At 48.3% G+C, this 12,019-nt stretch overlaps 1 protein-coding gene across 3 annotated transcripts in view; it reads right to left on the bottom strand.

Moving 5' to 3' along the window:
• GRM7 (glutamate metabotropic receptor 7) overlaps positions 1-12,019 on the bottom strand; it is a 206,904-nt gene that overhangs the window by 14,431 nt on the left and 180,454 nt on the right. For 2 of the 3 annotated variants that reach the window (XM_048315264.1, XM_048315263.1), the window contains 2 exons: positions 6,198-6,444; positions 1,188-1,280 (listed from right to left, as the gene is read on the bottom strand). In XM_048315264.1, the coding sequence (XP_048171221.1) occupies positions 1,210-1,280; positions 6,198-6,444 (318 nt within the window). In that variant the 3' untranslated portion in view covers positions 1,188-1,209. The remainder of the gene's footprint in view (positions 1-1,187; positions 1,281-6,197; positions 6,445-12,019) is intronic. The other variant, XM_048315262.1, reaches the window with a different exon arrangement.

The raw sequence follows: 12,019 nt of genomic DNA on the forward strand, positions 1-12,019 counted from the left end.
TTTGTTCTATTTCCCTGCAGCCCAGCCCTTCCCGCCTCCAGCTCTTGGGTGCTCCGGGTCATCCCGGGGTTCATGGAGAGCTTCATGCCTTCAATCGGCCTTTCTGCCTGAGCTGGGAGTTGGCATAATGGCCCTGATTCAAATACAATAAAAACCAATTTGAGCACTCAGCGAGGACTGAACTGATGCTGGAGCTGGGGCAATTTACACCAGCCAGAGATATCTGTAATTTTTTTCCCTGTGACTCAGAGACTCAATTCAAGCAACATTCCTACCTTTGCTGATAGAAGTTCTCGCCTATTAAGGACCAGCTAAACATTCTGAAGGCTGAATACAGTGATTTTTCCAGCCCCCAGTGCAGAGCACCACAGGAACCAGGTCAGGTACAACCTTTTGTACCTGGGCAAAGTCCCCTGAGCACACACGGAATTGTGAGAAATACTTATTAATGGTTGGTAATCACTTCTCTCCGGTATCAAAGGCTTCCTCCCTCTCATTGCCCTAGGAAAGCAGGAATTCCTGGCCGATGCAGTCACGAATACCAAAGGAGCTCACCCATCACCAGATCACCACGAGGCAGCCACGACACCCAGGAAAAGCCAGCCCACAAAATTGTTCACTCGTGGTTCCACGGAGTCAGTGGGCACTGGGCTGCCCATGGGGAGAAGAAGCTTTTCCAAACTCTTTGGAGCCATTTATAGTTTTGGAGTAGGGAGGGTTGATCACATTTTGGCAAACGTTATCTCTTTGCTGCCAGGCAAACCTCTGGGTAGAGGTGCTGGGGATGACTCAGAAAACACTTCGTTAGTTGTCGGATGTGGTGGCCAGAATTAACTTTTGATCATTTGTTTGTTCTTTTTTAAGCAAATATCTCCATCCTCAAAGGCTTTATCGGGATCCACCTCCAGTGGTGGGAAGCAGGAGAGCCCTCAGAGCTGGTGCTCAGGGATTCCAGCACAGGCACTGGAACCACCCATGTCAGGGGTCTCCCCTTTCCCAGGCAAACCCTCCCATGGCAGCCTTTGGCAATGGATTTGTGACCGATTTTTAAGTTAGATATTTGTTTTAGCACAGCTGCACTAATGAACATTCCTCATATAGTTATGTATATAATAGTAAATCATAATAATCACCGTCATCATAATCATAATTTGAGAATAAAATAATAAAAGCTCGATTTTCCTTACCTTTTTGGAAAGCAGGCAAAAGCTACACAGTAGGTGGAAGAGTGTACCAAGTAACAGACTTTTGAACACTCTTTCTTACTGGTGGTATGGAGTCTACAGGGAAAGTAAATACATTGTATGTGGGATAGGTCTGGGCACCAGAACACTCACAGCCTGCCCTGCCGTGAGGCCCTGCCGTTCATCTGACTCAGAGTGGGGCACTGCAAAGCTGAGAGGCACCAGCACAGGAAATCAGCTCTGGTCAGCACCAAATGAACCAGGTCACAGAGCTCAGGTACCTCCAACCACGGGAGCAGCAGCTCACAGAAGAGCAGGGCTGGCTGAGCAGACTTTTCCTTCCTCTCCCCTGAACCAACACGGGGATATTTTGGCTGTAGTTTCAGACCCCCCCATCCCTGCTCAGCCACAGAGTCACTCACAGGTTCCTTGGCATCATCAGCAGCCATTTTAGTACTTTGGATGGAGATATTCTTTCCTCAGGAAGGTGGAAGAGGCCCCATGAGCTCAGTGACATTGGGGGAGAAGAGGGAGGATGAGGAGGGATGGACATACAGACACAGCACGGGAGGATGAGGAGGGATGGACACACAGACACAGCACGGGAGGATGAGGAGGGATGGACACAGCACGGGAGGATGAGGAGGGATGGACACACAGACACAGCACGGGAGGATGAGGAGGGCTGGACACAGCACAGGAGGATGAGGAGGGATGGACACACAGACACAGCACAGGAGCAGTTGCAGTCTGAGGCAGGAGATGTTTGTGATCCACCACCCAGATCCCCGTGGGAACCACGCAGTCAGTGCCCACTCTCGTGGCTGGAGGGAAGTGAGGATGGACATGCAGTGCCCTGGCTGCCGTTGGCATGGAGAGGGGCTGGCAGCACACGGGAAAGCACCACAGGGAGCACAGGGAACATGGACACAGTGCCTGGGGTGTTCCCTAGGAAAACTCAAGCAGCTGCCAGGGAAGTTCCACTTCCTTGCTAAAAGGCGAAGTGTCCAAGGCCGGGTCGGATGGGGCTTGGAGCAACCTGGGCTAGTGGAAGGTCAAAGGTCCCTCCCAGCCCAACCATTCTGTGGCTCCATGAAAGCAAACACTGAGAGCACCCAGCCCTCAGGAGGCATCACCTCCTCATCACCACACAACCACACTGCTGATTGCCTGATTTCCTGTCACTCTGTTGGGGAGAGCCAAGAATTAAAACAAGCTGCTTGGGAAAAGGAGTAATTACATGTAAATCTCAATATAAGTTAAGTATGGGTTGGAGGTTCCAACATTCCTCTCCCAGTCTGACACTGCTCTTGCAGCAGAAACTCGAGCAGACAGCCCAGCAGGGCACTCACTGCCTGCTTCACCTCAGGCTCCATGAGAAACATCTTCCCAGCCAGTGTGAAATTCACCCAAAGACACACAAGAGCACAACAAACTGATCCCAGGGATGTGAGCTGCTGTGCACCAAATCCTGCTGATCCCAACCGTGCACTAGCAGGGAAAGCCGTGCATTGAGTGACAGCAGGCACATGCCAGATGGCAAACAAGAGTGATTAAGAGAGTTTTCCTAAATAGAATGGAAAGCTTGGCCTTAATATATCCCATTCAGCATGAAAGCCCTCCCACGGTGTGGCTGGGGAGCTCAGCTCCTCGTGAAACTTCTGATTTCCCAGAGATCCCAAGGAAATGTGTAACACAGTGAGTCCCTGCTCCCCTGAGGGGTGGGAGATGAGGTCACTGCATTTCAAGTGATTCTCCTCTCATGTTAATCAGTGTCCTCTTTTAGACTCACCCTAAACCCCCAGAGTTTGAGCCCAGCTCTCCCAAGTGCTCTGAACATTTTCTTCTGAGCCTAAATTCCAGCAGATTGCCCCAGAGCTGTGTGCAGTGGCTCCACAGGATGAGGATCACCTGCTCCTGGGAAGCTGCTCACAGAGTTCACAGACTTCCAGCCTGACATGCACATCCTCAGTTCATTACCACAGAAGGGTTTGGGTGGGAAGGAATTCAAGCCCATCCAGTGCCACCCCTGCCAGGGGCAGGGACACCTCCCACTGTCCCAGGCTGCTCCAAGCCCCAGTGTCCAACCTGGCCTCGGACACTGCCAGGGATCCAGGGGCAGCCACAGCTGCTCTGTTCTTTTAAAGCTCTACTAAAGCATGGAGATTCTTTCAAGGCTATTTCTCTGTAAAAGCACCCACATTCTGCTTTTGGTTTGACTGTGGCCTGTGAGTAGGACAGGCCATAAATCTGGGCTCAGTCCCCAAACTTCCAGTGTTTGGAGGTACATGGATCCCGTGCTGGTGCTCCCTGGGTCTCGGGAGATATGAAACACTCATGGCTTTCCAACAGAAATGGCAACTCCAGCATCCAGAAGCTGAGCAAGCAACAGCAGCAGCCCTGTGAGACACAGTAGAAAATCAAACTGGAAACCCCAACTGTACTTGCACACCCTGAGAGCTGAGCCAGCACCTGAATTCGCTCTGTGCTGTGCTGATTTTGATCCTCCCCAGGAATTTCCCCTGCTCCTGCCTCCCTGAGCTCCACAGGAGCCTGGCATGGATCCAACAACCAAACCCTGTGCCCTGGTCAGAGCCCTGGGGGGACCAGGCACCCCCTGCCCCACAGCCAGAGGCCACCAGGGCGCATCAGAGGGGAGCAAAGCAATTTTGCAAAGAAATACTGAAAACACATTCTTTGGTTTTCTTTTGAAAGAAGATATTTGAAATTTTTAAAAAATTGTTCCAAGATGCGTCCAGGGTGATTTGTAATTCACATTTCCTATTTTCTGATTGGTAAAACTCTGGAAAATTCCCTATTCACAATATAAAATATTTTTAAAGTGAAATTGCTATAAAAACTTCAAACCCATTTTTATATATGGACACCATACTCAAAATTTTACTGAAAACTATGTTTGAGGACTTTTGCTTGGATGTTGAGACTTTTTTTTTAAGCTCACTAGTTCAATTTTCATTTTTTTCCACCTAAAAATGGAACTGTAAAAAACTTCTATTCAACAGAATATTCAAACTTTAAAAAAAGAAACTCAGTTCAGGTGTTCAAGGAATTACTTTTATACACATTCATGAACGATGCCTTATCAAGGGGTTGATCAATAACCTAATCAATGCTACAGGACAGTAACTGCAGCACTTACACTGGGACTAATGTACCCAAAACCTTTTAAGTACAGCAGAAGTTTATTTCATTTGATTTTCTAATAATTTTTATGAACACACAGACCTGGGGAGTGAACGAGCAGTGCTAGGTGCAGCTGAGACTATGAACAGATGGAACTCTATATAAACAGTGCAAATGTTTTTAAAAATCGGTATTTCACAAACCATAAAAGAAAAAGTAAAAGCCCAGTACTTGGTTTATAAACCAGAAACTCAGAGATTGCACATTTTCTAACAAATACATTTATGTGCTCTAAAATCCCACTCAGTGAAGGCTCAAGGCAAAAGCGGCACATCCGGGCAAGCCAGGGGCCTCTGCCCCTTGTGCCTCTTAAAAACATATTCTGGTCTATAGCCCTGGACTAAAATTGGGTGTTTGACCAGAAACATGGGGGCTAGGTGGGCAGTATTTATTTTTAGCAAAAATATTTCCTTCCCAAAGAAAAATCTGGCTGTTCTTTGGTGGGAGGGGAAAACATTCTCAGAAGCCTGAAACCAGCAATAAGAGGCAGCACAGGAGAATGAGACCAGGAGGGGACCCAGGGGAGGGAAGGCCCCAGGCTGGGCTTCCCACAGGGAACACTGCAGCATCACAGCTTGGGTGGTTTTCCCTTTGTTCAAATCTTGGGATGAGATTTTTAGATTTTGGATTTTGTGGGGGAGAAACTAATTTCAGCTTAGTCGATCCCAACAGTGATTAGTGAAGTCCACCAGCAACACATTCCCCTGCCCTGGCCCAGCTGGCTTTCAAATTCTCTTTTCCTTCCTTCCCTTCCTGAAATTTGCCGTGGCAGAGGGCCCTGAGTGTCACTGGGCAACACCCCAGTGCAGGAATTCCATTTGTGTCCTCCTGCACTCAGGCTCTGTCCAATACCGCTGGAAGAGGCCTAATACAGTCCTTCATTTGTGAGAACCATTCCCTCCCTGTCTCATGTCAGAATCCCAGTCCAGCTTCCAAAGACAAATTAAGTTTTTCCAGTTGCAATGTATTTTGTACACCTGCATGATCAGACATCAGAGAAAAATCCTGCAGGGGTGAGCAGGGGAGGGAAAGTGCTGTGTCAGGGATTTGCTGCCTGTTCCCACTCTGACAGCAGAGCTGCTGCTCTGAGGCAGAAATTCCAGCAGCAGTGAACAGACAAGAAGTGGCAGGGATTCCAGCAGCAAAGGGGTGAGCGGAGCACGGGCAGGGAAAGGGCATTTCTCCGCATTCAGATCTGGTTTCTCACAAAAACTGCAGACATGCCCAAACCTTTGCAGTGTGCTGCGAGTTGTGCAGCTGTCTCCTTCCTCAGCTCCTTCCAGATTCAAATGCAAATCAAATTTGATGGCCTCAGTCTGTAATTTCGTGCTGTGCTATCCTCTGCTATGCACATTAAGGAAACTAGAAGTGTCTTTGCCATCTATTTTCCTTTTAAATCGGTGGCAAGATTTGCATTAAGACCAGATAAAATCCCTAAATGGGAATCTTCAGGGATTGTGAGATTTTTGCAAATCAACTTTGCAAGAATCAGGATGAAAACTCGGGTTAGCAGAGTTTTTGGTGCTTGTCTGGGAACCTGTCCCTGCCAGGGCCAGCTGGACACGGGCTGCAGGGTTCTGTGCCCAGGGATGTGCTGATCCCTCACTCACAGAGAGAAAGCAGGGGGAACACGAGTTACTCACAGCTCCCAAACACTTCATGAGGCGCTGCTGCCAAACGGCACAGCTCAAAAATTGGAGATAAAAATAGAGACTTTAAAAACACACGAGAGCTGAAAACCCTGTGATGGAGCAGAGCAAGCAGGGTGGAGGCCCGGGCCGGTGGGTGCTGCAGAGCCCCAGTACTCACTGTTGGGGTCCACGTTCTCGCAGAGCTCGGTCTTGGCCTCGCCGTTGGGGCGGTCGCTGGGCTTGTGGGACAGCCGCGAGGACATCGTGGCCGCCGTCACCACGGCCTTGAAGCTGCGCTTGCGCTTCTGCACGTTGAGCTCGGGGTGGAAGATGATGATGTAAACCTTGGGCATGTAGAGCATCCCCAGCGCCACCGACGCGCTCAGGTTCATGGAGATGGTGAGCGTGGTGGTTTGGATGTAGAGCTACGGGACAACAGAGACAGGTTACACACCAGGGGCCAGGGAGGCTGCAGCGCTTCAAACATAAACACCCACTGTGAAGTGATTTTGAACCACTTTGCATGTGTTGCACACCACAGGCCTGGCTGGGCTGCAGCACTTCACACACAAACACCCATTTTACACTGATTTTTGACCAGTTTGCAGTGAAGATGTGCGAGCTGAGACCTTTGCACTGCAGCCACCGTGATGTTCCACACCAATCCCCTGCCTGATCCACCAACAGCCTCAGTGCTGGAGACTTTCGGTGGCCTTAACACAATTCCCACAGCAAGTTATGGCACAGCTTTTGTTCATTTATTTAAAGAGTGCAGATCAGATCTGGATTGAAATAATTCTGATATAAATTAAGGTTTAGCTGAGCTGTAAGTTATAGAAGAGAAACTATAATAATACAGGTTAGTAGAAATTTCTGACTTAAAAACATTGAGGAAGGTGGGATTTTCTTGTTTTTACTGCACTTTAATTCTCTACAATTCACTGAAATAACTTTGCAGAGGGTACACAATGATTTCTGTGCTCGTGACATTCAGCTGTGCTCAGTATTGCGAAAAAATATTTTCAAGTCAGAGAACAGGTACTGAGATGAGTGTTCAAAGAAACCACAGGGATTAAAAAATGTACTCTGCAAATATACAGGGGTAGAAAAGCCTTTTTTACCCCTTTTTTTTTTTTAACTGTCTTTTCAGAGGACACACGTAACAGATAAACCAGAACAATTGTCACGACTTAAGAGGATTCAGCACAATTAAAAGGCACAGAGACAGCACAATACAGGTGTGAGGGAGCTGAAGAGACAGCAGCATCTCTGCAGATCCTCTTCAGAAATTAAATATACAGGAAATCCAGAGAGATGGGAAAATCATCACGCACTGAGGCTGGTTGCTTCAGAACACTAGTTCCTCTTCTCCTCCCATTCAGCGCTCATCAGTCTGAACTTCTGATGGAAGAACCCTGAGAACAACACAAATGTCTCCAGGCTTGCCCTCACGGCGTCCTGAAGCCACCTCTGGGGGAGCTTTCAGAGCCTCCGCAGCAAACCCCTGCCAACCAAACCCCTGCCATCGTCCCCAGAGCACTCGGAGTGCCCTGCCCCTGTGCTGCTGTCCCTGCAGGTGGCCCAGCGAGGTGGCCCCAGACCTCTGTTACTGCCGCTTATGCATTTAATGAGGGGCGTTCTGCACCAGCGCCAGAGCCTCCCCAGGCACCGCTGCAGCCAGAGGTGCTCCATGGGCTGCCCCAGTGGGAGCTCCTGCCTTGCTGGGAGCTGCCTCACCCTGGGCATCCTTTGATCCAACGCTTTCCCCTTAATCCTAGGCTGCTGCAAAGGCTGCACCCAGCAGCCCAGCGGTGCCTCAGGTATTCATTTTAATTTTTCCTGCTCGGAAGGGGTTGAAGGTGAAATGATTATTTAATCAAAGGGGTCTTTGCAGCACCTCCCCAGCCGAGTTCCCACCTTGCAAACGCTGATGGGAGATAAAAGGCAAGGGAGAAAAGAGCGTTTGTAGAACAAGGAGAGATGAGTGACACACAAAGCTTCTCATGACAAATGGGAGCAGTGTAAAGATAAGGGAAACTAATAGATATGCTTATTATGCAGAGTCTCAGTTTTATGTGTTTTATCTCTGCTTTGTGGTTTTACCAGCCAGACATAAAAATGCAGTTTACGTGAAACTATTTCATTTCTTATTTCACTTCTTCTGATAAATTCTCTGGAAGACTTTAGATGAATGCAAATGGATGACTTAAAGTACAAAGGATCAGATTTAACTGACAATGGGACTCTAATAACTCATGCGTGCCTTTTACAGCTGGCTGCTGAACCTGGCAGCTCCCAAACCTGAGATCAAATTAAGAAATTAAGATGCAGATTTAGTGAGAGATGCTCGAAATTGACATGAATGAGAACTGGGATGGAGCTTGTTCAGCCTGGAGGGGAGAAGGCTCTGGGATGACACAATTGTGGCCTTCCAGTGCCTGAAAGAGCTACAAGAAACACAAAGAGAGAGCGTTTACAAGGGCCTGGAGGGACAGGGGAAGGGGGAATGGCTTCAAACTGCCAGAGGGCAGGGTTAGATGGGATATTGGGAAGGAATTGTTCCCTGGGAGGGTGGGCAGGCCCTGGCACAGGGTGCCCACAGCAGCTGGGGCTGCCCCTGGATCCCTGGCAGTGCCCAAGGCCAGGCTGGACACTGGGGCTTGGAGCAGCCTGGGACAGTGGGAGGTGTCCCTGCCATGGCAGGGGTGGCACTGGATGGGCTTTGAGGTCCTTCCAACCCAACCCATTCCATGATTGGAACTGTTGCCAGTGGAAATCAAGGCTTTCTAAAACCAAGTGCTGTTGGTCTCCCAGGGCCACTCCCCTGGAGGGTTTGAAGCCACATCTGCTATGACAGAAGGACAAAGTCACTCTGAAGGGTCACCCTCACTCCAATCTCCTTCTCTCTCAAGCAGACTGAATTTTGACAAATTTTAACTTCACACACTGCTTTGCAAATGCACCGACTTTGAAGCAGGCACTGGAGAAAACCCAACCCTGAGGACATCATTCACATGCAAAAGCACCTAGATTTTATCACTTCTTTTACATAAGTGATTTCCATTTGAATTTTAGATTTTTATGTTTTCCAGATTCTTGCTTTATTCATGCAAATTGCAAAAATTACCTTCAAAACCTTGAGAGAAAATTGGACTGGTCTGGAATACACACATCTAATAACTGGCAATTTTTATAGAACAAAATACATCAATGGCTGATTCTGCATGAACAGTGATTTCTCTGGGAAGGAGAGCACTGCAGGATCAGGCCTCCGTCTCTGCCAACCCAGGAGAGATTTCCAGCTGCTGGGCCAGAAGAACTGAACTTACAGTTTATATAACAACTTCACTCAGAGCTGCAGGGCTTTGAAAAGTCCCTTTAGGAGTCAGAAATCCTTTTTGTAGGCTAAAGCTTTGCCTTCAGTCTAATCAGGAGCAACTGCTCCTCTTTTCTAATTCAGCTTTCTAATTGTGCACTGAATTGTGTTACGTTGCAATATGGAAATAAAGTGGTAACTTGAGATATTTTTGGACTTGTGCTATTACAAGCCAATTTATCTCAATTTTATATGGGAATTAAAACAAATGTCCTTACAGATGAAGCAGACAGTTTATAAATCTCCCAGAAGGCTTTTCCAGGTCATCTGAAGATTCTATCTCATTCTCTACATTATGTTGTGCAAATACAAGAATGAAAAACACTTTTAAATAAAAATTAAAATTAGCTTCCCCTGCGTTATGTGTTTGTAACAACATGGGAAGTGAAAGGACCTGAATGCAAACATGTCCTCAGACATTTTGGTGTCCAGTGGGTGGGGGAGGGCACTCCACCCTTCCTTCAGGAGCACTGTACCCTCACTGAAAACCCCAAACCCATCTGTACGTGCAAACATTGGTCCCGTTCCCTCAGCCAAGGTGATTTATGGAGGCTCAGGCAGGGCAGCTTTGCCCAGACAGCCGTGTCCTTCCAGGGGACTGCACAGGGAAATGGGAACAGCAGTGGGGAGGAGCCCTGCCAGCTCCCGGCCCAGCCCGGCTCGGCAGCCAGGGCTTGGAACAAGGGGATCCTTGAGGCCCTTCCCAAGCCAACCTGTTCCCTGATGTGGATGCCTTTTCCTGGTCTTAAAATCAAGAGTCAAACACGGTTAGAAGGGGAAAAGGGATTTTACCTTGGTATTTATTTTAAGGATCCTTAGGTGCACACGTCCAGGTCAAATGCACCGAAATGCAGCCCGCCAAATGCCCACCCCAAAAGATCAGGTATGTCATTATAGGTGTTACTAATTAGCAGATCTATCAAAGATTCCCCAATGAGAGGCTCAAGTGAGCCCCCCTCCCCAAGGAGCCTTCTCCTGGATGGTTCTATCTTAGTTTACAGAATGTGTTCTGGAGAGGACCTTGGAGTCTGGGGCACACTGATCCCTAACTAGGAAGCTTCTAAAATGTTTAATCTCTTAGCTTGACAGACAAGTGCAAGAATGCAGGCAAAAAGCACTGAGAATACAGAAGTTGCAAAAAAGGTATAACAGGGGTATGAAAGAAAAGGCAAAAAATTGTCATGGCATCAATGATGATGATGATGATGATTTTAACATCAAGATATTCACGATCTTTGCCCTCCTGTGCCCCTCAGTGTGGACTTTTCCCATGGAACACAACCACATCCCTGTGCTGAGGTGCTGGCAATCCCTCAGAAACCAACCCAGAGCCAGCTGGGACAGCAGCCCTGAGGAAGGGGGATGCTCAGGACGTTTGATAAGTGACAAGGGAAGCTGCCCAAGGGACGCTGGATAAACAAATCACAGCAGTTGTGCTGGTCACAGTTATTACAGCAGGAATAGCAGGGCAGGCAAAGAGCCCTTGTGGGATGGCTGTGGGATGCCAGGAAATCAGTCACACCATTTAATTACAAATCCTGTGCTTGGCAATCATATGAAAGGTGACACTGAAGGAAAGGATGGGATTTTAGCATCAGAAGATGTCCCTTCAGTGTCTGGTTGTTGCGCAGCCTGGCAGTGCTTGGGTGCCCAAAGAACCCCACTGCTCCTGGCCAGGCTCAGGGAATGGGCTGCACATCACAGAATCCCAGCCTGGTTTGGGTTGGGAGGGACCTCAAAGCCCATCCAGTGCCACCCCTGCCACGGGCAGGGACACCTCCCACTGTCCCAGGCTGCTCCAAGCCCCAATGTCCAGCCCGGCCTTGGGCACTGCCAGGGATCCAGGGGCAGCCCCAGCTGCTGTGGGCACCCTGTGCCAGGGCCTGCCCACCCTCCCAGGGAACAATTCCTTCCCAATATCCAGTTTATACCAACAAAATGAGAATTCCTCAAATAGAAGCATCTAAAAGACCGACTTGCTGAGGGCAAGATCATGTCCCAGCCCCGTGGCAGCATTGCACATCCCGGGATGCAGGAGTGTTGTCATGGATCCTGTCCCAGCATGTTCCTTGGAGCAGAAGGCTCAGCCATCAAAAGGAAAATTCAGACATATTCCCAGAGATTCCCACCTGCAGAGGCCACGTGCAAGGCAGCCAGCATGGAGTAAACAGGACTAAAAGGACAAACTCCCAATTCCCTGTGCCTGCACGGTGAAACTGTTCCTCCTGATGTCACCTTGTCAGAGCCACTGTTCATTTTCACGTCCCAAGAGCACCCAGCACATCAAGTTTTTCAGCCTGTGGTTCAGGCAAACGTGTGGAGGAGAGTTGAAGTGAATGTCTGTATTTTAAATATCTTGGTTATTCCAGCTAAATATCTTACACAGCTTGTTCTCTTATATTAGGAACTTCCTTATGCAAGAAATTTGCATGCACCAAAAATAAACGTTTATGGGTTATATCTATAACTTGTGTGATAATTCAAAATAGCAAACGCTGAAGCACTTGCTCTGAGAGTTCTGATGCAGATGCAGAAGAGAAGGAATTTTGTCCCTCCAGCCTGCGAGAGAAACTCTAACAGCTTATCTGGAAGGAAATTAAATTAGGCAGATAATTGGACAAAGC

The sequence above is a fragment of the Corvus hawaiiensis genome, chromosome 11, assembly GCF_020740725.1.
Source record: "Corvus hawaiiensis isolate bCorHaw1 chromosome 11, bCorHaw1.pri.cur, whole genome shotgun sequence".
In the NCBI taxonomy this organism is placed as follows: Eukaryota; Metazoa; Chordata; class Aves; order Passeriformes; family Corvidae; genus Corvus; species Corvus hawaiiensis.